This window comes from Girardinichthys multiradiatus, chromosome 23 (assembly GCF_021462225.1).
Source record: "Girardinichthys multiradiatus isolate DD_20200921_A chromosome 23, DD_fGirMul_XY1, whole genome shotgun sequence".
NCBI classification, from domain to species: Eukaryota; Metazoa; Chordata; class Actinopteri; order Cyprinodontiformes; family Goodeidae; genus Girardinichthys; species Girardinichthys multiradiatus.
This window is the reverse complement of record NC_061815.1, coordinates 31,075,179-31,102,311: the sequence shown is the minus strand read 5'-3', so window position 1 is coordinate 31,102,311 and position 27,133 is coordinate 31,075,179. Positions and strand designations below refer to the sequence as shown.

General features: G+C 39.7%; 2 protein-coding genes across 4 annotated transcripts in view; both read left to right on the top strand.

The window, feature by feature from the left end:
* The window catches only part of si:dkeyp-115e12.6 (centromere protein F), a 34,919-nt gene extending 30,500 nt beyond the window's left edge, over positions 1–4,419 (top strand). The window contains exon 18 of the mRNA XM_047354238.1: positions 1,421–4,419. The gene's annotated coding sequence lies outside the window, so the exon portion shown is untranslated. The remainder of the gene's footprint in view (positions 1–1,420) is intronic.
* Positions 4,420–4,687: 268 nt separating this feature from the next.
* kcnk4a (potassium channel, subfamily K, member 4a) lies at positions 4,688–23,802 on the top strand. Of its 3 annotated transcripts, none has more exons than XM_047354464.1 (8): positions 4,688–5,206; positions 8,104–8,249; positions 12,202–12,471; positions 16,482–16,599; positions 16,754–16,914; positions 19,023–19,209; positions 21,845–21,981; positions 22,074–23,802. In XM_047354464.1, the coding sequence occupies exons 3-8, from the start codon at positions 12,283–12,285 to the stop codon at positions 23,130–23,132; spliced, it is 1,851 nt and encodes a 616-aa protein (XP_047210420.1). In that variant the 5' UTR covers positions 4,688–5,206; positions 8,104–8,249; positions 12,202–12,282; the 3' UTR covers positions 23,133–23,802. The 3 variants fall into 3 exon arrangements, with proteins under 3 accessions (XP_047210420.1, XP_047210418.1, XP_047210419.1); XM_047354462.1 differs by having other exon boundaries at positions 4,693–5,206; positions 8,104–8,259; XM_047354463.1 differs by having other exon boundaries at positions 4,693–5,206; positions 5,912–8,259.
* Positions 23,803–27,133: the final 3,331 nt, after the last annotated feature.

The window sequence follows — 27,133 nt, the reverse complement described above, 5'->3', positions numbered from 1 at the left end:
CTCACAACATTCATTAGCACTCTCGTTTAAAACCTCTTAAAATATTTGCATCTTTTATTGCCACACAATAATTTCATAGTAAGAAATGTTAACAAATCCAACCTTTTAATATGAGTACATTTAATCAGAGGGTAAAAAATGATCCCATAGATTTTATTTTGCATTTTAATTACATTTTTTCCAAGTTAGTTGTCCTAAATCCTCTTTGCCACACCTACTGGCACACCTGCTGGTTTTCACAAAATAAATTTAACTGAAGTATTTTCATTTATTCTTTACTTTTTTAAGTTGATCAGAAGGTCAGACAGTTTTTAGTTTTGTCTCCCTTAGGTATGAATGTGGCACGACATTTAGGCCCATTTCTCTTAGCCACTCTTCAAAATGGGAAAGACAAAACAGCTGCTCACCCGAATCGGCCCATAAAACATTTAAGACAGCTGTAGCTGTGACAAACAAGGCTGGACAAGGACACTAGTTTATCTTGTCGCCAACAAACAATGTTTGGTGTATAATGCCTGAAAAAGGCTTTTCTGTCCCAACACAAACTGGACTTGCATTTTTTTTGGTCAGATTAGACTAATATTGAGCCTTTCAGCAACAAACACTGAAACAAAGGATGAATTATGTGGATACGCATCTTATGCCAACTGTTTAGCACGGGGGAGGATCTCAGGAACCTTGTAGTGACATGAAAAAATCTGGTGACCTACAGCAAAATCTTTCAGGAGGCCCAAACCATACGACACCACAGAAAGATGGCCTTCCTCCATTGCTATCACAGCCTCTAGACCAGGGGTTTTGGCTGTAAACAATCGTTTCTTTATTTTCTGTAACTATGGAACATGATTTCATGAACTTATTTTAAAGACTTTCCTATTTTCCGTTTGTTTTAAAACCTAAAAAAATAAAATAGTGAAATTCCATCACAAAACAAACTTAACATACATACCAGCTTGTTTAATAAATGGATTCATCTACATTCATTTATTTACATGTAAATTAATTAATGTATTAACAGTTATTTTATGTATTACCGTTAAATTTTTAATTAACCAACAACTACTACTTTTGTGTTTTGGAGGGTCATGAAAGTTTGTGGCTCTAGATCTATTCTATATTATGAGGGGTGAGGGCAGAAAAAAAACAAAAACGTGTGGTGAGTTGAAGGGGGCACAAGAGGACCCAGGGCTGCAGAAACGTGTGAAGGACACTTAAAATATCTTATCTTTCTCTCCATTTATATAGACCTGCATTAAGGCATCAGCTCAGCACAGCTGTATATGATCCACTGATACTTGTTTGTGGTGTTTATTATTAACTTAATATTCAGAATAAAACAACTTATTTTAAAATCGTGTTTGTGTTTTCAGATAAATATTTGGTATTGGATGAAACTGAGAATGTTTTATCTTTTATGCAGATCTAGCTGAAGGCAGGATTCACCTTTGAACTTGAATGATGGACCATGGCCGTCCTCAGGGAGACTCTGAAAACACCCACAGCACCAGTTTAAAAAGCTGCAATCAGCGTCCCGCCTCAGTGCGTCAGCTTGCAGGTAACTGGGCCTGCACTGACAAGCTGAACACCTCCACCATGGTTCTGAAAGGCTTCAATTGTCCCACGTTCACCCTGAAATTGCTGTGCAGAGAGTCTACTGTTAATCCACACCCTCCTTTATAATCAGACAGTACGTTTGGGATTTAGTGATGTTTTTTACTGCTTCTTAAATCAGTTTTCCAAAGGGATTGTTTTGTTTTGACTAACCTCATGCGTCAGGAGGCCTCGGCTTACCTTCAATTAAACAGCTCCTCGTCGTTGTTTTTCTGAACCAGCGCCTGTCAAGATAAGTTCCACTTGTTTTCCAAGCAGGTTTCCGCCAGTAGTGGCCAGTTGTGAAAACATATTTCAAATTTTCACGTTTTAATTTCTTGAGATTTCTTATTTATGGACTCTTGAATGTGATTTATTAGTGGTGGGATGTTTACAGATGTGTGTGTGTGTGTGAGAAAACTGTAGCTGTGAATGTCAACATGTGTTTCCTCATCTTGATGTCACTGTTTGTATATAAGTGTGTGTGTGTGTGTGTTGGGTGAGCACACGTCTATGAGTCAGTCTAACCTGCACTGGTTTCCGCTCCATGTATGGAGATACACACTGAGCTCCTTCTCTCTCTGTCCTGCTAAGCTTGCCTGTCCTTCACTAACAAACACTCGTTGCTTTTAAGGCGACTTAAAAAAAAAATCATGTAAAGTTTATTTTTCAGGGATCATGCAGAGTCTTGACATGTATGGAAACACGTACGGTCTTTCTGGTTATGGGAAGGGAAAGTAAAATGTATGACGGCTTAGAGAAAAACATCTTCTCTTTTACTATGAATGGGAACACAGTTTTGCAAACATATTAGATTTAATTAGGGAGACCTCAGATTGATCCAAGTAGGTGCAGCAATCATTTCTCCCTCTTTTTCCAATTTATCACATTAAAACCACAAATGTTTATTTATTAGAATTTTATTTGACAGAATAAAACACAGAGGTGCAAATCTGTCAGGTGTTTCTGCAAATAGGCTGAAAACTTATCTGATCAGAGCACGTTCTTCCACGTTTACTGTGTCTCCTGCACAGCTTATGGCAAACTTTAAACCAGATGATTTATTCAGAAAGTGCTCCATGATTTGTTGGGTTATACTTTTATAATACTGCTTTTAGACTTCCTCACAACTTTATCCCTTTGTGGTCCTCATGATGCCGTTTGCTCACAAATGTTCAAACCTCTGAGACCTTCACAGACCTGCTGCATTGATACTGGTATTGACATACCAAAGCAACTGGTTACCCTGGATGTTATTTAAAGGTATCAGAATAGAATTAAGGGATTGAATACGAATGGGAACAAGAATGTTTGTTATTTCTAATTGTAAAAAAATACCAAAAACCATGTATTGTTTACGTTGCTGCACGGAGGTGCAGCTGGTAACACTGTTGCTTTGCAGGTAGAAGGTCCTGGGTTCGAATCCCAGCCAGGGGCCTTTCTGTATGGAGTTTGCACGTTCTCCCTGTGCATGTGTGGGTTCTCTCCAGGTACTCCAGCTTCCTCCCACAGTCCAAAAACATGACTGTTAGGTTAACGCTAAATCGCCCTTAGGTGTGAATGTGTGTGTGGTTGTTTTCCTATTCGTTTCTGTGTCGCCCTGTGATGGACAGGTGTTGAAGGTGTACCCCGCCTCGTGCCCAATGACTACTGGAGAACCTGCAAGGAACAAGTGGGTATAGACGATGGATGGATGGAATGTTTTCCTTCCACTTAATGATTATATGCTACTTGCATCTAAGTCATAAAATCCCCCATAAATAAATAGAGGTTAAGGTTGTATCATGGGGAAATGAGAAGAATACTTAAATGTTTCTTGTTACCACCTTTCTTTTGGTTGCAATAGTATTTCATGGTATTTGAAAGGTACAGAAGAAACAAATGACCATCATACAAACGTTTACTGTTAATTAGCCCTAAGTGTTGCTACACATGATATACCTGTTTATATAAAGGCCACTTTAACACAGTTATGATGTAAGAGTTACATATTCTTTGCAAATCCATTTCTAATTCAGTAACAGAATCAGTTTTTTGAAGAATGTACAAACAAATTGGTCTGAAAACAAGCTGCATATTGATTTGATTCTCTCAAGTCCAGTTTCATGCCTTTCTGTCATGTTGTGAGGTGCTGTGATAAAGTAATAAATGAAAAATAGCAATGTTACAGTTTTCATGTATAAAAAAAGGTGACCTTGTCTCAAAAATGGTTATGCAAAGATTTGGAGATTGTGTCATTTCAGACAGCAGGGAAGTGGTGAAGAGGCACCACTAAATGGCCTTCATAGTTACACTATAGTGATGATGCAGCTGCAGGCATCTCAGTCCTGCAGCTGCCGTTCCATCGGGACGTCATCCTTTGCTTTCGGAGTTTTAGTTACATAAATGCAGATAAAACTGCTTTAATTTGCATTTATTAGTCTGCTTCTCAACCTGCTTTTAGACTGTGTTTTAAGATATTATAGCCTAGAATAAAATTTTTAATGAACTTGAATTGTTTTAATGCACATTCAAGTGCTTTAGTTGTGTGTTAAAGTGAATTTTGAGGTGGAAAGTGAAGCTACATTTTAAAGCTTTTTTTTTTTTTTTTTTTTTCATTTCCTGTTTTGTGGATTTTTATTTTATGTAAATGTTTTCGTTCTCTTGGTATTACCTATTGACTCAGTCAGAGCACAGCTGTTTACCTTTCATCCTTACACTCTCACCCTGGATAACTCTGGGATCTGTAGTCCTCTGGCCCTGAGCAGAGGATACTTCCTTTGGACACTATTATGTGGATGTATCTGTGTTGTGTTTGAAACTACAATAAAACATCTGCTTCTGTTTTAAGTGTTGTTGTTTTTTAAACACCTTCCAGTTGGATGAGTCGGTTTGTGCACTTTTTAAAACTCATAGCTTTGATGTTTGGTCTGTTTTGCTCACCATACATGAAGAATTTTTTTATTGTTGATTTTGTTTTTTCAATTGATGCTAAAAGAGTGTTGTGGTCCAATGAAGAGAGCCTCAAAGTGTTTTTAAGCGGAATATCTTGGTTAAATCACATAAGTGTTTCCGCAATTACCAAAGTCCCTCTCCCTTTGCCTCCTGGTCATATACACATTGTGAGAAGGTGCTGAAGAGTCTCTGGAGGAGCTTATTGAGCCTGCTTTGTTTCATGATGCACATTTTCCTCAAGTGCTTCAAAAACTGTGGACCATAATTCTGGCTTTGAAGAAAAAAGTGTCTCTTTTTACTTCCCAAAACGACAGAAGCCGGACAGGCCAACCCCCAAACCAACCCGTCCCACGTCCAGCTCAGGAAACTCCAGGCCCTCTGCTCTTCCTCTGCTGTGACGCCACTCCATCAAAATTCACACACACACACACACAGCGCTGTAATAGGCTTCACATGCACTCCGCCTCATCTTTTCCTTCATCTCCTCCTCCTCACATGATTTGCTGCCCTCTGCCCAAGTGATGCGGGGTCACGAGAATGGGGGGAAACACCTTCCAAGGAGAAAACACACACATGCACTCATGCATCTGCACAAGTCACACGCCGAGCTCATCGCTGCTGAATGGTGGGAGAAGATTTTGTGCTGCATAAAGTTGGACAGCAACATTTCTTAAAACTCAAGGTAAGACTTGCAGTGGTTCTGTCAGAGTTTTAATTGTAGGTTTTTTTCTGTCTTGGTAAGGAAACATGTTTCTGTCATGCATGCGGCTTTAAGGCCTGTTCTGCAAGCGTTCTTTTTTAATGTTGGAAAGTGTAAAAGCAGACAGATTATCAATGTGCTGATGACGTGAGTTCTCAGCTCTGACGGCAAAGTAACTCAGCCAGATTCTTCAGATTTTTGCATGTGTTTCAATGAAAGCTGCCACTGAGAGCAAGCATTTATCTGTTGGATTATCTTCAAGATTTCTTTTTTTTTTTTTTTTTTTTTTTTTGCAAACAGTTATTTCATTATTTTCTAGACACATTTGTTCCCAGAGCATGAAGCCACACATGCAGAGCTGCAACCTGTGATCTCCTGACGTCAGGGTTAGCTCTCTGGTCAATATTTTCAGGCGAAATTATGACTGAAGGGCCTTTATTTTTGACCGTTGTGGTAAATCCTTGCATACGAGATTATATTTTTTCCCACTGTTGGTCATGTTGCTCTCTGGTGGTTCTTTTGATGTTTCTACAACAGCCATGTCAACCAGGAATCCTTTCAGGGTAGAACATTTTAGTTTTTGGTTTCTTCCTTGTTTGGGGTTTTAGGGTCTTCATTTATGCTTTTTATTTATGTGCATTTACTGTAAACGCAATCTGTTTTTTAATCAAAATGTTTTTCTTGCAGAGGTCTCAACTCTTCGTGAAGCCTGAAATCTCATGAGATGTCATCAAACTGCAATAAAAGCCCTAAAATGGTTACTTGGGGATTTATAGTGCTGCATCTGAATATTTATTTTAGTTGCTTAATAGTTCATATTTTAAATTACTTTAGTAAAAAGAAAATATTGAGACAAAATCAATCTTTTCTTTAAATAGCAATCATGTTATTAAAAGTGTTAATTTTGTATTATCACCTCATTTCTTGAGAAACTTTGAGAATAAAATATTGTTGTTTGGGGATTTCTTCTTTTCCAATTAAATTGTACATGGCTTCAAAACCGGAGCATCTTCATACAGAGCTCTGGAAAAATATTCATTCCCACTAATTTAAACATATCACATCCACAAAACCTATTATGATTTCATGTGACAGACCAGCACAATGTAGGACATACCTGTGAAGTGGAAGGACAATTATTTAAAAAAATTTTTTTTTATAGCTCTTTAAAATCCAGTACATCCAGTCGCCTCTGTTCAGTATATCATCCAGAAATGTAGAGTTTGGTGAAACAGCAAACCTAATCCAGCACAAAAGCAGCCACAATACGTCCATGGTAACTCTGGAGGAGCTATAGCGATCCACAGCTCAGGTGGGAGAATCTGTTGGCATGACAACTAGTAGTCGTGCAAGCTACAAATCTGTCTCCTTTTAACTCAGTGAAAGAAGAAAGCAATTATTTGCTTGTTCAAAGGAATCCATTAGAGTTCTTGCTCAAAGTCATGTAGAGGACATGGCAAACATGTAGAAGAAGGTCCTCTGGTCAGACTAAGATAAAACTTAGTTTTTTGGCCTGCATGCTGAACACCATGTCTGGAGGGAGACCAACACTGTGCAGCATCGTGATGTGGGGATGCTTTTGTTCAGCTGAAACAGGGAAGAACAGGAAGGTGTTCAGAGTTGATGGGAAGATGGATGGAGCTAGAGGCAGGCCAATCCTGGAAGAAAACTCATTGACAGGATCTTCACCTTCCAGCAGGACAACAATCCTAAATTTGCAGCCAGAGCTACAAAGGAAGTGTCTAGATCAAAGCATGTGCAATCATGGCCTAGTCAAAGGCCAGACAAAAATCCAATTGAGAACTGTTGCGAGACTTGAAAAGTGATAAACACGGACGCATGCAGTGTAACCAAGCTTTAGCTATTTTGCCAAGATAAATGAGCAAAACCATGTATCAGTTTCCTTTCGCTTCACAGGTTGGCACAACTCCTTGTTGCTGGACAACATAAAATCCAAACACAATACCTTGACGTTTCTGGGTGGCAAAAAGTGGAAAGCTTGTAAGGATGTGAATGCACTGTGTAGGATGAAGACATTGTATTATATCCAGCACAGTAAAATGTAATGAATCAACCTAGAGAGTAGAAAGAGGGTGTTTCAGGGACTTTCTAGTGACACAAACTAAGCTTATTATCTTATTTCCTGCAGTCCACCACAGTTTGGTAAGATTTGTCTCGTCTTAAATGTAAACCTAAGGCTATCTCGTTTATAACTGGTCCTGCCTTCGTGCTTCTTTCCAAACAGCTATTATCCTGATTTATTACCCCACCTGCCCTGTTGTTTACTTTAAGATTAGATCTCAGTCTGTCAACCTCTCTCCAAGTCCCCTAACCAAATACCTTAGCACAATATCAAAATGTGCCAGCGTAGGTTCAGACAGCAGTATAACCAAAAACATCTGTCAGTGCTGAACCCAGGGGCAGAGTGCAGGACTCCCCACACAAAACAAAGGCAGCAGTCCTTCAGAGCATAATGCTAACAGTTGACCCGGCTCTGGGAAATCTCAGAACACTGTCAAAGTCCACGTGGCGATCACCGGGGCTGGCCGACCCAAGGCGACAAGCTCCTAAATCCCAGTCTTGTTTGTCTGAGCGCCTGTCTCAGAGGTAAACACAGCTCAAAGAAAACCAGGAGAAGCCAAGTGAAGATAAGAGATAAACCTGGTTTTGATTAATGCTGTGTGATGTTTCTTTGGAGGCTTGGCAGAGTCTAATCATCTGGGAGGCCGCTAGCAGGGTGGCCTGCCTTGTGTCACTTTTGCACCAGTTTCAGTGATAAATTCCCTCCAACAAAAACACCTATTAAGTCAAAGAGCTTTGAGAGATGCTGGAAAGTGTTTGTGGAACCAATCTAACATGTATCTTTGTGTGTCCACAAGTGTTCAAATGGCTTGAATGGAACAGAGATGGAACCACAATCCTCTTCTCCTGATCGCTAAAGATACGACCAGGAAAGAGGAAGAGTAAAAGATATTTCTTCTCCAAATGATCTCTGAAAGTTTAACATGGGATGAGCTTGCCATCAGTGAGTTAAGGTACAGTTTCAGTTATTTGCTGTATTATTAAGATATCATGTAGCAGAACACACTTAGGGTTATTGCTTTATACAGTGCTGTAAAAACGTATTGTCCTGCCTACAGATTTCTTTTTCTTTTTGTCGCACTTAAATGTCAGTGAGTCAGTCATTTTCTACCGCTTCTTCCATAGTAGGTTGCAGGGAAGCTGGTGCCTATTTCAGCAGTCTATGGGTGGGAGGCGGGGTACACCCTCGCAGGGCAACACAGACATTCACACCTAAGGGCAATTTAGAGAAACCAATTAACCTGACAGTCATGTTTCTGGATTGTGGGAGGAAGCTGGAGTACCCAGAGAGAACCCACGCATGCATGGGGAGAACCTGCAAACTCCATGCAGAAAGACCCCAGAACTTTCTTGATGCAAGGCAACAGGGCTACCAACTGCGCCACCGTGAAGCCCGCACTTAAATGTTTCAACCAAATTTCCATTTTAAGGTTAACCTGAGTAAATGCAAAATGTAGTTTTCAGCTGATGATTTTCTGTTATTAAGGAAGTGTTGTGCCATTCTTGGCAGCAACATTTGCCATCAAGCTGTTGCAGTAAGTGACACTTTGACTTCTTCATCACTGTGGAGAATTTTTTTTTCAATACATGAAAGTGTTTCAATTCAGCCACCTTGGAGAATTTCTCCAGGATGAAGGGTCTGTTGAGAGTCATGCCACAGCATCTCTGTTGGATTTAAGTCCAGACTTTCACTAAATCAATGCAAAACCTTCATTTAACCTTTTTTGACCCATGCAACGTTGGATTTGCTGTGGTGCTTCGGATAATTGTTCCACAGCGTAAGTGTGCTTGAACTTTAGTTAACAGACTGATGGTCGGACATTCCCCTTCAGGGTTTTCTACTAAAGAGGAACATTTATAGTTCCTTCAATAATGGCAAATAGTCCAGGTCCTGAAGCAGCCAAGCAACCCCTGTCCAGCATCAGCATCAACCTGTTGGACTGTTAGTTTATCGTTCTTTTCCTGAAATGCTGTTAGTTTGAAGCACATCTTCCAGATGGTTTCACTTTCGTCTCGTCGGTCCACAGAATTTTTTCCCAAACGACTTGGGGATCATTAGGAAGCTTTTTAGGAAATGTAAGACGAGTCTTTTTGTTTGCTTTTACTCAGCAGTTTCCTCCTAATTGTTGAATCTTGAACACTGAGCCTTAGAAATGGGTCTGTTACACTTTCCAGACAGAAAGGCACTGATGACTTTGTTTTTTCATCTCCTCTTCAAGTTCTTTAGATCAGGTCATCATGTGTTGGTTTGTGACATCTTTTAGCCTACTTCATGTTGTCACAAAGGTTCTATTTAAGTGATTGTTTTAGTATACAGGTCTGGCAGTAATCAGACCTGAGTGTGGTTGGTGAAATTGAACTCAGCTTTCCAGAAAACATAGTTAATTGTGATTTAAACAGTGAAGACACTTGCTTTTACACGTTTTTTCCCCTTCCTTTGAAAACTGAATTTTTTCTTTTCTCAGGTTATCGTTTTTCTGCTTTTTAAAATCTGTTTGATGATCTGAAACAATCTAGGTCCTCAGTCTGGACATGCACAAACTGGACCGTTTGAAACCCGTTCCACACCCCGTGTGTTATTTTTCCTAAGGTCCGCCTCATGGTGTTGAGGACAAGGTGTTTGTGCATGAAACTTCTGAAAAATAGTTGTTCCACTCTTTCTATTTTGAAGTGCACACACTACAATATGCTTTCATGGTCAGGTACAAGGATAGGACAGGAAATTAGTAAAACATCTAAAGAAAACTCCAGAAGCCGAAGAACCACTGATCGAGACCATTTCACTGTTAGCAAGAAAATCCAGCTTCTTGGGGAAAAATTTAGAGAAATTAGGATCAGTTTAAAACTTTTGCACAGTACTGTACTTGTAACAAGAAATAAAGAGAACATTAAAATGATTTACTTACATCTAGGGACATTATATTCTAAGTTGAGCCTTTGTGCATAAAGACTGAAAAGAGTCTAGAATAAAATCAACAAATTAAAATCTCACATGTCCTCAGCAATATAGCACTGGAGCCATGATGTCCAACATCACTTATGTCATGTTACCCTTCATGGACATTTATTGTTTTCTTTAAAGAGTTGTTTGTGCTCCCACAACAGGAAGAATTTGTTCACCACCATCAATATCTTTCTGTTCTCGGTCTCCTGAGACTACTTCCGGCCTTAAGGAGACTGAAAATACACAATCCTCCTGAAAAAAGACTTGTTTAGCTTTGAGTCTCCCACTGGACTCATTTTATTTGCTCATATAAAAATATTACGTATTATTTAATTGTTATTGTTAAAATTATATACAGTGCCTTGTGAAAGTATTCGGCCCCCTTGAACTTTTCAACCTCTTGCCACATTTCAGGCTTCAAACATAAAGATATAAAATTCAAATTCTTTGTGAAGAATCAACAAGTGGGACACAATCGTGAAGTGGAATGAAATTTATTGGATGTGTCTAACTTGTTTAACAAATAAAAAACTGAAAAGTGTGGCGTGCAACATTATTCGGCCCTCTTGCGTTAATACTTTGTAGCGCCACCCTTTGCTGCAATTACAGCTGCAAGTCACTTGGGGTTTGTCTCTATCAGTTTTGCACATCGAGAGACTGAAATTCTTGCCCATTCTTCCTTGCAAAACAGCTCAAGCTCAGTGAGGTTGGATGGAGAGCGTTCGTGAACAGCAGTCTTCAGCTCTTTCCACAGATTCTCAATTGGATTCAGGTCTGGACTTTGACTTGACCATTCCAACACCTGGATACGTTTATTTGTGAGCCATTCCATTGCCAAACATATCGTTTTGCATTGTGGCCAAACAGTTTGATTTTGGTTTCATCTGACCAGAGCACCTTCTTCCACATGTTTGGTGTGTCTCCCAGGTGGCTTGTGGCAAACTTTAAACAAGACTTTTTATGGATATCTTTGAGAAATGGCTTTCTTCTTGCCACTCTTCCATAAAGGCCAGATTTGTGCAGTGTACAACTGATTGTTCTCCTATGGACAGACTCTCCCACCTCAGCTGTAGATCTCTGCAGTTCATCCAGAGTGATCATGGGCCTCTTGGCTGCATCTCCGATCATTCTTATCCTTGTTCGAGATGAGAGTTTAGAGGGACGGCCGGGTCTTAGTAGATTTGTAGTGGTCTGATACTCCTTCCATTTCGATATGATTGCTTGCACAGTGCTCCTTGGGATGTTTAAAACTTGGGAAATCTTTTTGTATCCAAATCTGGCTTTAAACGTCTCCACAACAGTATCTCGAACCTGCCTGGTGTGTTCCTTGGTCTTCATGATGCTCTCTGGGCTTTGAACAGAACCCTGAGACTATCACAGAGCAGGTGCATTTATACGGAGACTTGATTACACACAGGTGGATTCTATTTATCATCATCAGTCATTTGGGACAACATTGGATCATTCAGAGATCCTCACTGAACTTCTGAAGTGAGTTTGCTGCACTGAAAGTAAAGGGGCCGAATAATATTGCACGCCACACTTTTCAGTTTTTTATTTGTCAAAAATGTTTGACACATCCAATAAATGTCCTTCCACTTCACTTCACTTATTGTTGATTCTTCACAAAAATTTGAATTTTATATCTCTATGTTTGAAGCCTGAAATGTGGCAAGAGGTTGACCAGTTCAAGGGGGTCGAGTACTTTCGCAAGGCACTGTATATAATATTTTAAAATTCCTCTTAAAATGTAAAATGTATTAGTTATAAACACTATAAATTGCAAATAAACTTTAACAACCAGGGAGATGTTTGATGCAGTTACTATTAACACTTATTGATGTATGAAGAGTCTTTGTTTCTTCCCAGAACACTTGTAAATATCTTGTTTGCATATATCTGCGCTCACTCATTTAGCACTTATCTAAAGGAACTTCCTGTTTATGCCCAGCTGCATCCTGGTGCATCCTGACTGAGACCCCCGGACCAGATCCCGAACCCTGGAGGGGCAGGGGTGACGACCAGGAGAAAAATGAGATGCACCACCCTCACCACCTTGCTGACGGGGGTCATGCTGTACCTGGGCATGGGAGCGCTCGTTTTTGTCACCCTGGAGACCCCAAAGGAGAGCGAGGCACATGTAAATCTGCTCAGAGCCAAGCAGGACTTTCTCATTAATAACTCCTGCGTCACTGAGGTGGATTTTCACGAGCTTGTGAAGGTATCTTTAGACACGAAGCTGAGATATCTTTCTTTTTGAAGTTCCCCCTTGTTACTGCACTATTGTTTTTTCAAGTATGTTTTCTTTTCATCAAGAAAAACTACTTAATTTCATGCAAAATTATGAATCCAAAACAATTCTTTAAAAAAGTGAAAAAATAAAGGGCACTCCATAAAGTAGAACCCCCATGACTATCATCTTAAGGCAATAATACAATGCAAAGTAATATAAAAGGTATTAATTGGTAAAAATGATAGTAATAATAATAATGATTATTCAAGTTTGATCTTCATCTATAATCATCATTCGTGTCATTCAAGCTATTTCAAACTTCACTCCACACAGAAATACAGAAACCTTTTCTTGTTGTTCTAATCATCTGTGTTTGATGACATGTAGTTACCTCTGAACTCATAAACTCCTTCTTTAAGACATGAATATGTTTTAAGTCTAAACCAATTCATCATTGCTCAATTGTTGTCCTGCTAGAAGGTGAACTTCCATCCCAGTTTCAGGCTTTTATGAAGAAAAGTGCTCTTTACAGCATGATGTCGCCACCACCATGTTTCACTGAGGTCATAGTGTGTTACATTTTTTGACCTGGGTCAGTGTCACTACTGGTAGCGAGAGGCGGTACCTCAGGAGCTCAATGATGCTCTGGTCAGCATCTGGAAGGAGATACTCCAGGACACCATCCATCATCTTATAAGGAGCATGCATTGTGAGGCATGCATATAAAGCACATAGGGATCATACAAACTATTAAGTACCATTTTGAGTTACTGCAATAACATCTGAGCAAATTGGACAAGCCTACTCCATAAGTTTTATCAGTTTAGCCTTCTCTGTGGCTTTGATGAAGATCTGATGTGTTTTGAAAGTGTTCCATTAATTTTTATTAAGCAGTGTGCAGTTCCACAGAAAACACATGAACTAAGTATTTAATGGAATACAGAGAGGTCTGGTTGCAACTTGGCTGAATGTGAAAATGTTGAGGAGAATAAATACTTTTCCAAGACACTGTATCACTGTGGCAATATTCATTGGAAGCAGCTTTAGATAATATAATAAAACTGTGACCCCCTCATCACATGACTGTACCCTCATGCTATCAGATATTCTCACATGTTTTTCCCTTTGAATGTTATCAAAATGACTGTGGTTTTTTTTGCCTGCAGCCTGAAAGTCCTTCATCACATTCTTTCAAAGCAGTAGGCGAGTATAACTGGTTGAGAGTTGAGATTTTATTTGCATCTATTTTTTTCACTGTTTTCTTCAAGTGCTGTCACAGTAGTTCACTTGGTCCACTTTGGTTAAACCTTGACTCGTTTAGATTCACTGTTGTGTTTGGGTTTGCTGACATGTTTTCATGAACCAGTTTGTGTGAAGCTTCAGATGAGATCAAAATCGAGCTAAAATAAGCCCCACTGATCACCTTTCAACCACAAAGTTTGATCAGTGCAATAATTAGGATCTTCAAGATCTTAATCTTTGTGTACATATGATATTTAATCCTGGGAAGATTGGCAGGTGTCTTGGATGTTTTACATCGTTCTCACTGCAGAATTAGGTCCTTTAAAATGTTTGGAAATAGTCTAAAAGCCCTTTCCAGATTGGTTTTCAGCTACTACTGCCTCTCTGTGCTAATTACATGGCATAACAGAAAAACTAAGTACAAAGATATCATTTCACACCCTTCGAGTTGCATGTGTATTTCACCCTCTAAATAAGCATTGCTAATTATTATACAGGTCCTTCTCAAAATATTAGCATATTGTGATAAAGTTCATTATTTTCCATAATGTCATGATGAAAATTTAACATTCATATATTTTAGATTCATTGCACACTAACTGAAATATTTCAGGTCTTTTATTGTCTTAATACGGATGATTTTGGCATACAGCTCATAAAAACTCAAAATTCATATCTCACAAAATTAGCATATTTCATCCGACCAATAAAAGAAAAGTGTTTTTAATACAAAAAACGTCAACCTTCAAATAATCATGTACAGTTATGCACTCAACACTTTTTCCTTCCCACAGACTTCCCACTGAGGTGCCTTGATACAGCACTCTGGGAACAGCCTATTCGTTCAGAAATTTCTTTCTGTGTCTTACCCTCTTGCTTGAGGGTGTCAATAGTGGCCTTCTGGACAGCAGTCAGGTCGGCAGTCTTACCCATGATTGGGGTTTTGAGTGATGAACCAGGCTGGGAGTTTTAAAGGCCTCAGGAATCTTTTGCAGGTGTTTAGAGTTAACTCGTTGATTCAGATGATTAGGTTCATAGCTCGTTTAGAGACCCTTTTAATGATATGCTAATCTTGTGAGATAGGAATTTTGGGTTTTCATGAGCTGTATGCCAAAATCATCCGTATTAAGACAATAAAAGACCTGAAATATTTCAGTTAGTGTGCAATGAATCTAAAATATATGAATGTTAAATTTTCATCATGACATTATGGAAAATAATGAACTTTATCACAATATGCTAATATTTTGAGAAGGACCTGTACAGTTACAAACAACCCAACAAAAGCACACTTTCCTGTGCTGATATTAACCATGCCATAATAACTCAATTAAAACGTGTCAGAAAAAACAATAATTATATTAATTGAGCAAAAAACTATTTGGGCTTTTTTTAAAGGGGGAAAAACACCGGTGGTTTATGACGCCTGTCAAAAAGTACGACTGTTAATTTAACAACCCTCACCAGATGTCAGTTTTCTGTAACACTTAACTATTTTCAAGTGTTGCTGTCTTCAAAATGTTGATCAAGCTACAAGAAGAACAGGAGTCTCTGGTTGCTAAGGTGATTCCCACCTTATTTTATGAAACTGAGGGTTAGAGGAGTAAACTGCAAACAGAAAGGCAGACGGGACACAGAGTCTACGTTTTAATAAGTCTATAACAAATTGTTGCTGTGTGAAAATTATGAGTTTTTGTTACATGTATTTTACAGTCACTCTCAAAAATAATCTTCTAAAAGTCGCAGGATTTTGCGATGTCAAAATTCACTTCAAACCTATTTCCACCTTTTATATCCTGTTCATTATAACTGAAAAACAAGCAAATTGTTATCAACCATTGGATAACTGTTTTATTTTATGTACTTTTACTTTCATATTCAATATTAACTCTTCTTGGGTAAAGAGACTGTCAGTAGCCTTGGAGGAGCTGCAGATTTTTCTGGTTTGCACTAGTTACATGTGACAACAGGCTCCTGTATTCTCCATATGTCTAAGGAGTATGGTTGCAAAACAGAAGTCTGTTCTTCTGTACAAAACATTTAGTTCTGGCTATAATCTCCCAAAACGTTTTGGGAAAACGCATCAGGGTCCGATTAAATAAAAAAAATGAAGCTTTTGGCCCCACGGAAACAATATTCTGGGCTTACGTTTCTTCAGATGGAACAATAGTTTTTTTCAAGGTGGATAAAACTATAAACGGTTCCTAATGCCAGTGAGTTTTGAGTTATACAGAATACATTTCACTATAGGTGTGGAAACAATTTTGAAAAGATTTATCATAATTTAATTATTTTTCAATCACCATAATCTGGCATTTTAACGGGGTATGTAATTTTTTCACATTCATTGTTGCATGTCGTAGATCATCTACGATTTTATTTGCCCATTTTGGTGATCCAGGGAAGAAATTTTCTTTCTTTTAGAAAATACTTTGTTTTATAGCAGAAAACCTTTTAACTAAAAGAGGGTGTACTTACATTTGACTATAACCTTGTGAATCCCAATTACACATAACAAATGGATTACATGTTTGCTGATCAAAACAGATTTTATACATCTGTAGTAAAATAAAATTGCAAAAATAAAATTGACAAAGTTTGATCACCTAGTGTTAAATATTTCCCATTTGAATTGATTGTTTTCAGTGAGGTTTATGCTGCTTTGTGGTTACAATTCAAAATAAGTGCCTGTGGCATAAAAAAGTTAGAACTAGAATATTTTGCATTTACATGTAAATAACATGTGACACTTGCAGAAACTGGTATCTGCTATTGAGGCAGGTCTGGATATAAGCAACCTACCTGCCAACTTGACCAGCCGCTGGGACATGGGCTCCGCTTTCTTCTTCTGTGGTACCATCATCACCACGATAGGTAAATAGTAACAGAAAACATCTATTTGATTATCTTAACTGGTAATCTGTCTAAAGTATTTGCAATATCTAGTCACAGTAGGATTTTTTTTCAAACAAATTTGACATTTAACCCACAGACATTTGTCCATATTATTGTTGTTCTTTGTTGCCAGGCTTTGGGAATCTGTCACCTCGGACGTGGTTCGGACAGTTGTTCTGTGTGTGCTACGCCCTGGTGGGCATCCCCATGTTTGGCATCCTGCTTGCTGGAGTGGGTGATCACATGGGCACGGTGCTGCGGAGAGCTGTGGCCAAGATTGAGAAGTTGTTTTTGGTAAGAATGGTCTCTCCTTTACGCAAACTAAATCTCTGTTTAAATCTAGGGAGGCATACCATCTAATGACTCTTTCTAACACAAAATAACATCCTAGAGCTTCTTCTCTGAAGCTGAACCTTTGCTATCAGAGTATCAATAACAAATAGAGGCTAGAGACAGCTGCAAAAGTTTGCACTCTCTTTGCTACTAGAGATTTTTTTTAAACTATTATTGTGGCGTTTCAGGCCCCAGATTACCACCACCCCAGTGTTTTCTAGACATGTCTGGACATTAGAATGAGATGATCAGACCTAATCTCACTGTGAAGACAATTATAACCCTATTGTGTTCTCAGGACATACCAAATAAATATTTCCTTGCTGCTTTCCTACTCATCCTAACACAACAATGCCACCATGGATCCATGAAATAATAATGTACAGGATTTACATAAAACCATGGGAGGATTCTGCTCCTCCACCATTAGTTTTAGCCTCACGTTTGGTGTAGAAAACATCGTGACTTTCATCAGCTGACTATAAGATGCAGCTAAGAGGGCCTTTGTACAAACGTCTGCACAGTGACAACCTTGCCATCCTGTAGAACAGTTCAATGTGGAGCAGCATATTTTGGTGTAGTGAAGTCAGAAGAATTATGCACGCAAATTAAAAAATCTGTGTGTTTCAGTCATTGCTGTGAGCTGATTTGGAGTCATTATGCAAATATTGTAAGTTTGTGTTCAGAGCCCTATAAGCCTCTGCATGTGCTGTTTCCACACTGCCTTTCCATCCTCCTGCCTTGTTGCTAAGTAGGATGCCAGGACTTCTCTATGAGAAATGATAGGTACATTTTGCATTAGAACTGCCAAATGAAAAATTTACAACTACCTATTGTCAACCATGCAAATATCAGTCTCTGTATACAAGAGACCTTAATATGGCACTGTTTCTATTTTCAGATAGATTGTTTATTTAAGCAGCTTGGTGACTTCTTTTTAGTTGCTAACAGAAAAAAACATGATGTGCAAAGCAGCTCCGTCGCCAAGAGCATTACTTTAAATTACTTGCAGTTCTGCTTCTGTGTCTATGTCTTAGCCTTGGCATTTGGCCCATGAGGCCACTGCTCATGATAAATACCTGTCATCACCTAATGAATAACCAGCCGCTGCTGCTACCATTCCTCCATGCAGCACCAACCAGGATCTCACAGTACAGGTTTTGGTTATACTCAGAACAGTTGGGGATCTCTTAGGTTCCATCATACTCAATGGTAAGTGCACTGCAGACAAAGACCATGCAGAGACCATCAACGTTATTACATATTTTTGTTTTTGTGTGGTCTTAGACCTGTATTAATGGAACCTAATTAAACATCTTTACCAGCAATTATTGTCCCGTTTCATTTTGCTGCTAACAGTTATACAATAACTAGGAAAGAAATTAGCAAACATTGCACAACCAATCAAATGTCAATGTTTTGTGTTCTTGATCATGAAATTCCAAATTTCCTTCTTTTATTTTTCTCCCAGTCAGAGTTCCTGTTTCCCACTGAATGTATCATGCATAAACAGTTATATTGTTAAGAATAGGTAGTAGAAGCAACAGTTTGATAGTTAAGCCCAAGTTCTATGAAGTTTAAATGTGGATTTTAAGCTTCATTGCAGACAAAATAAGTGTTGCCTTCTGTGACAACTTTTCCCAGAGTGGGTTAGTTACATGCATGGCCCATGATGACATGCTGCCTGAAAGAAAAATCTTTAAAACATATGAGACAAATGTGATACAAAATTTTAATTTTACTTGGTTTCCGATCAGCTGCGTGACCTTTTGAGTGGGGTATTGTATGCTTTCTATTTGAATATTATCCTTCAAGGGTTATTGTTAGGAATGTGTGTCCATGGTGATTTCCACATTTCCAGAGCTGAGCGACTTACTCCACCCTCGAATACCCGATGCTATAAAAAGGGTGCAAAGATCTGAAATAGGAAGATGTATATCTGTATTGCCATATTTTAGCCAAAGTGTAAAAACGTCCCTCTAGATGCCTAAACTGTACACATATTTATACATATCGACTACTGAATGTCATTAAATCTGCATCATCATTTGTTGTCATCTCTCTTGCAGAAACGAAAAATCAGGCCAACAACTGTGCGTGTGATGTCAGCAGTTCTCTCCATCCTTATTGGTTGCTTGATCTTCCTCGCCGTCCCAACGGTCGTGTTTCAGAAGGTGGAGAAGTGGTCGTTTCTGGAATCGCTGTATTTCGTGGTCATCACCCTTACCACCGTTGGATTTGGAGACTACGTACCAGGTGCTAAGATGCATCCCCATGTTTTATATGTAGCAGAGGGGAAGTGTGATAAATGCAGACTCTGTAAATTTAAAAACAAAATTAAATTAAAGATCTAAATGAAAACTATTGACGCCAGGGCGCAAAACAAATTGCTGTTTTATGATACGTGTCAAAAACTATGACCATTAATTTGAGTTATAAGAACCTACAGCACCAGGCGCCTCATCACTACGCCGCACCCTTTGATATTTCTTGACGCTGGTCTCTTTTCAAGCACCACCTTTTCTGTAACTTGAAATAAGCTATAAGAAGAGCATGCTGAGTATCAGGTTGCTATGGTGATTCCCACGTTTTTGCCAAGGGTAGTACACAGGGGGCCTGAACCGAAATCTGGACATTTTAAGCCTGAGACAAAAAGTTGCTGCATGAGAATTAAATCCTGAAGGGCCACAAACCTCAATGATTTATTATGTGTGACAATGAAAATATGACTCTTAATTGTTGTTGCATCCTGCCTTGCCTCTCGGCACTGTTCCTTTTTCAAGATTATGTAAAAACTACCAACGAACTGAAGCCGCGTCATATGTGCTGTCTCAGGCTCTGTCTCAGGAGTGTTAATGGCAAGAAATGACACCTATCAAGTGACTCAGTGCACCATGGTGATCCAGATGTGTTTGCATCTGTAGAGGATTCTTCTTCTGGTTGCCACATAGTGTTTTATGTTTGAGATTTTGTATGCAGGATAGGGCATCGAATCGTTCTTGGTAATCCAAGAATCCAAGATCCCAGAGGTTTGTTGCTGATGGTGAAACATTGTTATAAAAGCATCGATTACAAAAGAGCCAAGAAGGAACTTCCAAAATGTGCACACCATTTGCTAGTAAACATTTCCTAAGTGCTTTAGTAGAAGGCATCTGGACTTCTTCTCTTGTTCCTTCAAGATGTGTCACCTCAACATCCAAAAGGGTTCTTCAGTTCTGAAGACTTAACAACCCTCGCAGACAGAAATGTAGTCCAGTGCAGCGAGGAATGTTCAGACCTTCACACTGGAGAAACTAAGCAGCAGCTACACAAACATACTCAAACATAGAAGAGCAAATCATCAGGTCAAGAATCAGCAAGTCATTTACATCTCGAGGACAAGAGACACTCTTTTGAAGATAAAATATGAATGTGCACATTTTGGAAAGGGAAGACAGGTAGTTTGAGAGATGAGTGAAAGAAGCCATCTGATGTTAATTATATTAAAAAAAAACAACACTAAACAGAAGGGGTGGCCTCAGATTTAATCTTTTTAACATCTACTCTGCAGCTTTGACTTGACTCACCAGGTGGTTTTACAATTCACACGTTGGGACTTGTGCCAAAACAATCCACATAGCATTGTTAGGGACATGTTTGGATCATCAGGAAACAGTGAGCTGAATAGAGGGTAGAGCCATTGACTCACTTCTCCTTAGTGAAACGTCTTCAAAACCGAAGAAGCTTTTTGCAGGAGAAATTAAATGTCTTCAAGAAACAAGAGAGAAAGTTCAACTGACTCCTACTTAAGCATTTTGGATTGTCATGTCCTGAAGGACTGAGAATCTACACCATGTTTAATTTATGATACAGTGCTGATACAGGCCCTTTCTCACTAGATCAGAATCAGAAAAGCTTTATTGCCAAGTACGTTTTTGGACATACAAGGAATTTGTTTTGGTGTAGATTAACACCATCCTACCAAAAATAAGGTCAAAGCTTGACATTTGCATTCAGAGGTTTTCACACAGTCAACAGGATTTGTTTATAAATATGGGAGGTTTCTGGGCCTCCAACATCAGTTTCAGCCTTACTGTTGGAAAGAAATCATCAAACGTTTCATCCGTTTGTTAGAACATGCATGTAAAGGGCTTTTTGTTACAAAGTGCTGCGTACTGTAGGTCTTGGCTAGACGGGGCCAGCAGGACCACGTCATCCACAAAAAGAAGAGACGGAATCCACTGGTCCCCTAACCAGACCCCCTCTGGCCCTTGGCTGCACCTAGAAATCCTGTCCATAAAAGTTATGAATAGGACCGGTGACAAAGGGCAGCCCTGCCGGAGTCCAACATGCTCCGCTTGTACAGAGACCGGATGGCCCCTAATAATGGGCCCCCATTCCATACTCCTGGAGCACCCCTAACAAGGCATCACGTGGGACACAGTCGAATGCCTTCTCCAGGGAGAAGTTCAACCATTAGTTGAAAATAACAGTTGGGAAAGTTGCCACACAGAGTTTCAAATTGGACATTTTTCAGATTAAATGGACCCATTAGCTAATTTGGAAACCCCAGAGATGTATTTGCTACCAAAAGACATCAATCAATCAATCAGTGACCAAAATGCTTCATAAGTGAAATAAAAATATTACAAAAAGCATTACTCCTGTTCAAGATGAACACTTTGATGTATATATTTAAATGCTGCAGTAGTAGTGTTATTAAGACAAATTTGGAAAATAACCAGAAGCCGGCCGGACAATGAGTAATGTTTGTTGTCTGACTTATATATTTATTTGTCTTATCTCTTTTTCATTGACTGCCAGGACTTAACAGGGACAGAAGTATATATTGTTTGTTCTTTTGAGCATCACTTGACATTAAAGGCTTCATAAGTCCAGTATCTTCGTTCAGGAGGAGGTTATGAAGGTGGGACGATCTTCAAGCCTCTGGTGTTGTTGTGGATAGTGTTTGGTCTGGCCTACTTTGCCTCCATCCTCACCATGATAGGCAACTGGCTGAGGGTTCTGTCCAAGAGGACACGTGCTGAGGTGAGAGATTTTTAGGTCAGGCAGCTTAATCAAGAGAGACAAGTAGCATATTTTCTCTCTTCTCTGTCATTGTTTCCCTCTGTTGCTTTCAGATGGAGGAGTTGAGGGCCCACGCCACAGACTGGACTCAGAACATGGACTTCAGGATCCCAAACCCTCTGGAATTCAACGACCCTTTCCTTCTTCAACGCCGGCGTTGGAAACGCAGTGAGCGTCGACGCATCCGCCGAGGAGCCCATGGCACCCTGGGATACTGGGTTCGAGGCGGCTCTGAGAACGGACACTTGCGAAATCGCTGGGCCGGCCTCTCCAGCTCCATGTCTCAGCTGGACGGTCAGTCCTCCTTAGAGAGGGCTGTGGCGTCCAAGCCCAGGCCATGGGGGAGTGCAGCTGGAGAGGCAGCAGTCCCAAAAGCAGCACTGGGTAGCAGGACAGATGCTGCTGTTGGTGTTCATACACAGGGAAGGTTATTTCACCAGATTCTGGCACGCTCATTCTCCCTCCCTGTGGCCAGATCCACCTCAGAGCTGGACTCCACAGGTGCAGCCATGGAGGGGGGCTCCCTCTCTGGATCTGAGTCTGCATTTGACTCCAGGTCAGATGGCTCATCTTTGTCTTTGTCATTTTCGGTACTCCACAGTTTCCAACTCTCCCATCCCTTCAGCAGTACGGAGGAGGGGGGCGTGAGAGGTATAGAAACAATCAAAGAACAGGACAAAGACCAAATGATTTTAAGAAAATCTGAATCTGAACTAAACAGTGCCTGCAGTCAGACCCCAGCTCAAAATTTTCCCTCTTGTTCCCCCCCTCACACGCCTGAATTGCACCCTCCCTCCCCTCAATGCATTGCTGCCTCCTCACCAGACTGCCAGTTGCTGGATTTCTTCGGAGAGAACCTGGCCTACATCGACGAGTCCTCAGACACGCTGAGCGACCTCACCGAGTGGACAGCAAACAAAGAGAAAAGGAGACGTCCACGCAAGCCCAAGAGGAAGAGCATGAAGAAAGGACTGTCACACAGGTGGAGCCACCAGCAGCTGAGGAGGCCCAGCTTGCAGCCACCATCGAATCCCCCAACACCACCTCCTGACTGCTCTCCCTCAGACCTTTCTCTATCAGAGATCCAGACAGACTCAGCTCCTGGCCTATGATGACCCTCATACTTGCAGCATACTGCCAAAGTTCGTGTGACAAAACTTGACGCCTTGCCACGCTGCATCTTGAATTACGAATTTGTAAGAGGTCATCGATGAAGTCAGCTCTCAAAATCTGCTTTACATCTTTGCCAAACACCGGATGGACTAACCCTTCTGTTCCCTGATGGCACATTTAATTTATGGGTTGATTCATGTTTACATCTGATGCCGACTGTCATATTTATGCCTAAATTAAAAAAAGACCACACTCTTTGTAAACAGAAGCTCATATTTCATTACTTTCTATAGGTTTCATGTTTTATCCATATACCATCACGGTACATGATCTAATCCAGTGGTTCTGAAGTTCTAGCTCTGTCCACATCAAGGTTTCCAAGTACCACATTTCTGAAAAATTTGTTAAAATAGTATTACAACAGTAGTTGTACTTTTTCAGTTTGTTGTGTTTTTTCATCCAGAACGAAACATGCTCTAATTTATTGCCACTGCATGTTTGGATGCAGCCTGAGGTTTAATTTTGTGTTCACGCTGATGAATTTTCCAAGTTGGGGAAAAAATAAACAGGGGAGATCCTCTGAAGTCTAAATTCAAACCCACAGCTAAAAATCCAATATGGCTGCCTCTTGTTTAAATGATAGCTGCAGAAATAAACAGTTTATCTGCACTTGACAGTTTGTATTTCATTAAATCTTTAACACACTCTTTTTTTAACAATTTTACAACCTGTGGTACTGAACATATTTCTTTAGTGTTTGAATAAATAGGATGACACTCAGCTTCTAGCATATCACACAGATTTTCCGACTTGCAAACAGTTAATTGTTGGGTTTCATGTCATTCTTGGTCAGTTCAATGGTATAAGCATCATCTTAAACTCAAAGTTCTCAAAATGTTCCTTCGCTGCACTTTCCCTCAGAGCAGTTTCGGTTTAGAAATTCCTAAGTAAGACAACTTTTTGTCTGTTTGTAGATGTAGTTTATTACCTTTTCATCGCAGTTCATTTGCTAAGTCTTTAGCTTTTAAAAGCAACATTTCCTTTTAGTTCTCCTAAAGGCAATCCAACCGTCTTTCATCCCATCTGTTTCACTCTTGCAGCTTCCCTATGGTGACTTCTTGTGCACTGTGGATATTGGATGCTTAACTTCATCCTTCTTTTAATACCTCTGCTCCCATTTCCATCTCATTTACACATATTTATTATGTCTTGCTTTTACTGAAATTTAGTCCTCTTCTATTCAGATGTTCAGTTCTACCTTCTTTCCTCTCTAAATACAGATCACAATGTCATTTGCAAACATCATAACACACAAGGACTCCTGCATGGCCTGTACATCATCTCTGCCAAAATAAAGGGGCTCAGGGTTGATCCCTGATGTTGTCCCTTGAATTTCTCCATCAATCCTACCACACACCTCACCACGATCTCACTGCACAACTCTCACACACTTTTTTTTTTTTTGCCTCCTCTGCCTTTCTGATATGGTACTACAAATCTCCATTCTAGCTCTTTCTGGATGTTTGAGGTCACTGGAAGTTGAACTCCTGGCCTAGTCTCCAGTCTTTTGCAGCCTTTAACATGAGTTCTTCCAAGAATGTCCCTGTGTTTAGTTCTATCAATCTTCCCAGCTCCCCTGTCCTTGCTGGGACAGGAAAACATCCTACAGCGTGGCGCTGCCACCAGCATAGCTCACATTGGGTACAGAATGTTCACTTAAAAACTTGATAAAATCAGTTGTGGTTGTAACATGATAAAAGTTGAAGTATTAATCCTTTTGTAAGGAGCTGAGATCTAAAGTCTTATTGTTGCTTTGGTTTTAGTGTATTACCTGAACAGATGACAACATAAAGGGTCAGAGCTTGTACTGGTCACCACCCAGTTAAATCAGGATAACACTGAAAGGTCTAGAACCACCAAATAAAAATCCAAAAGAGTGCAAGATATGTAAAACTTGGCAAGATCATCTAATTTGTTCAAATCAGTGTCAGTGATTCATCTGTTGTAATGGAGGCTCTTAGAGACTGAAAAAAACTGTCATGTGTCTGAGGTTTTTTAGTCATGACAGGAATAAAGGAACCAGGAAGGGGGGTAAACCTCCTGAATCATGGATATTCTGAAGGATTAAAATAGTAAAAACCAATTTGCCCAATGTTGTAAATGCTCCCTAAAATAATCACTGAACAACCACCTCTTGGTGGTTTGCTGTTTCATTGGTGGCCGAAGGTTTTTCATCTGAAGAAAAACAGGAAAAGCAGATAAACTATGATTGGTTATCCTTCTAAAAAAGGAAACCTCAACATGTTGGGGGTGATGTGTACCAGTTTGGACGTACTGTAAGATGTTACCAGGTCATCTTTCGTTTTAGGGTCTTTTAAGATTTTTTTCTTCTGCATCCACAAAACATATTTAGGTTATACTATTTATGTGTTTGCCATGAGTTATAGCAGCGTCTCCTAAAACATTAAGAACTATAACATCCTCCTGAGGCCCACCCTGACACATAGATCAAAACAAATGTAATTGTGGTGCAGTTTAGATTTTTTGTGTGTTTCCAAAAAGCTCCTTAAACTGTATAAAGCCTGTAGCCCTATTACAGTGGCTTTTGTAAGATCTGTTTTTCTTTTGCTGTGCTTCTTGTTCACCTAAAGATCATATAAAACAGAAGATATGTGAGTCCTGGTCTCAAAACCCTGAGCTAAAATAAAACACTGGTCCACCAGTTGGAAAGAAAATGCAGTAAGTACATTTTGAACCCTCAAAAATGTGAAATATGTGCAGCAAGCCATATAAAACCAGAAGAGAATTGCTGATCCTGTGTGAAGCAGGAGATGCGTAATGACCCAAACCCTGAGAGGCCTAAGTGAGCTCATTTCTTGGTAAATGAGGGGTAAACAGTCAGTTCCTGCATACTCAGAATCAGGATCTAGTTCACAAAGATATCATGGCATTGTGCTCTCCCGCGGGGCCAAAATAAGTAACGTATTGAGCCCACGCTCACATCCAGGCTCCCACATATTTTGTCACTTGTTGACAGAAGACTAGAAGGAGAGGAAGGTGGAGCGCCGAGTGCGTCATATCAGTAGTTCAGTCATTTTAATTCCTGAGGCTGTTTTTACTGCGTCTGGGTTTGTGATCTCTTGCTTTAATTTTTAGACTTCCTTTGTAAATGACACCATTTGTAAACTGTAAAGTGGTCTAATTTAATGTTGAACAAATAGAACTTTTAGAGATAGTACTTTACAAAATTTAACCAAGTCTGAGGCTGTGGTTCTCAATCGGAGAAGAAGGTGAACTTTTTCCACTGGAATGGGGTGAGAGTCCACATCAGGTGTAGGAATTCATGGATCTTGGCCTGTTGTTTAGGAATGATGACGAAATGGAGTGCAAGATGGATTGGTGCTTCATCTGCAGCTGTATGAACACTTTTTTAATCTGTCTTCCTTAAGCAGGAGCTGGACTAAATGCCGAAGCTCTCAATTTACAGGTCTATCCAGGTTCCAGCCTTCATCTGTGGTCACGAAGTTTAGCTCATGACCGAAAGAAAGAAACCCTAGAGACTAGTAGCTGGAAGGTGGTTCAGACATGTGATAGGATACTTCCTAGATGCCTTCCTTTCAAGGTTTTTTGGTCACATTACACTGGAGGAGTTGGGCCAGACCCAGAATGAGCTGGGAGGTGTTTCTGGGAGAGGAATGTCTGGGTTTCCTTTCTGGACCGACTTTTGATAAGCAGAAAACAATGGATGTATGGAAAAATTATTAAATAGAGACGCCGCTTTATTTTTTTTTCTCACATATCTGCTTTTTAAACTAAATCACAATTAAATGCTGGACACAAATCTATTTACCAATAATCTCCCTGCAAATAATCTAAACCTTTATTTCAATTATCTGAAAATCTAAATACAAATCTGCAGTTCTGTCAGCAAATGTTTCATTAGTTCTGTTAATTTCCTACTTTTTACCAAAAAGCACATCATGTTACACCTCTCATAATA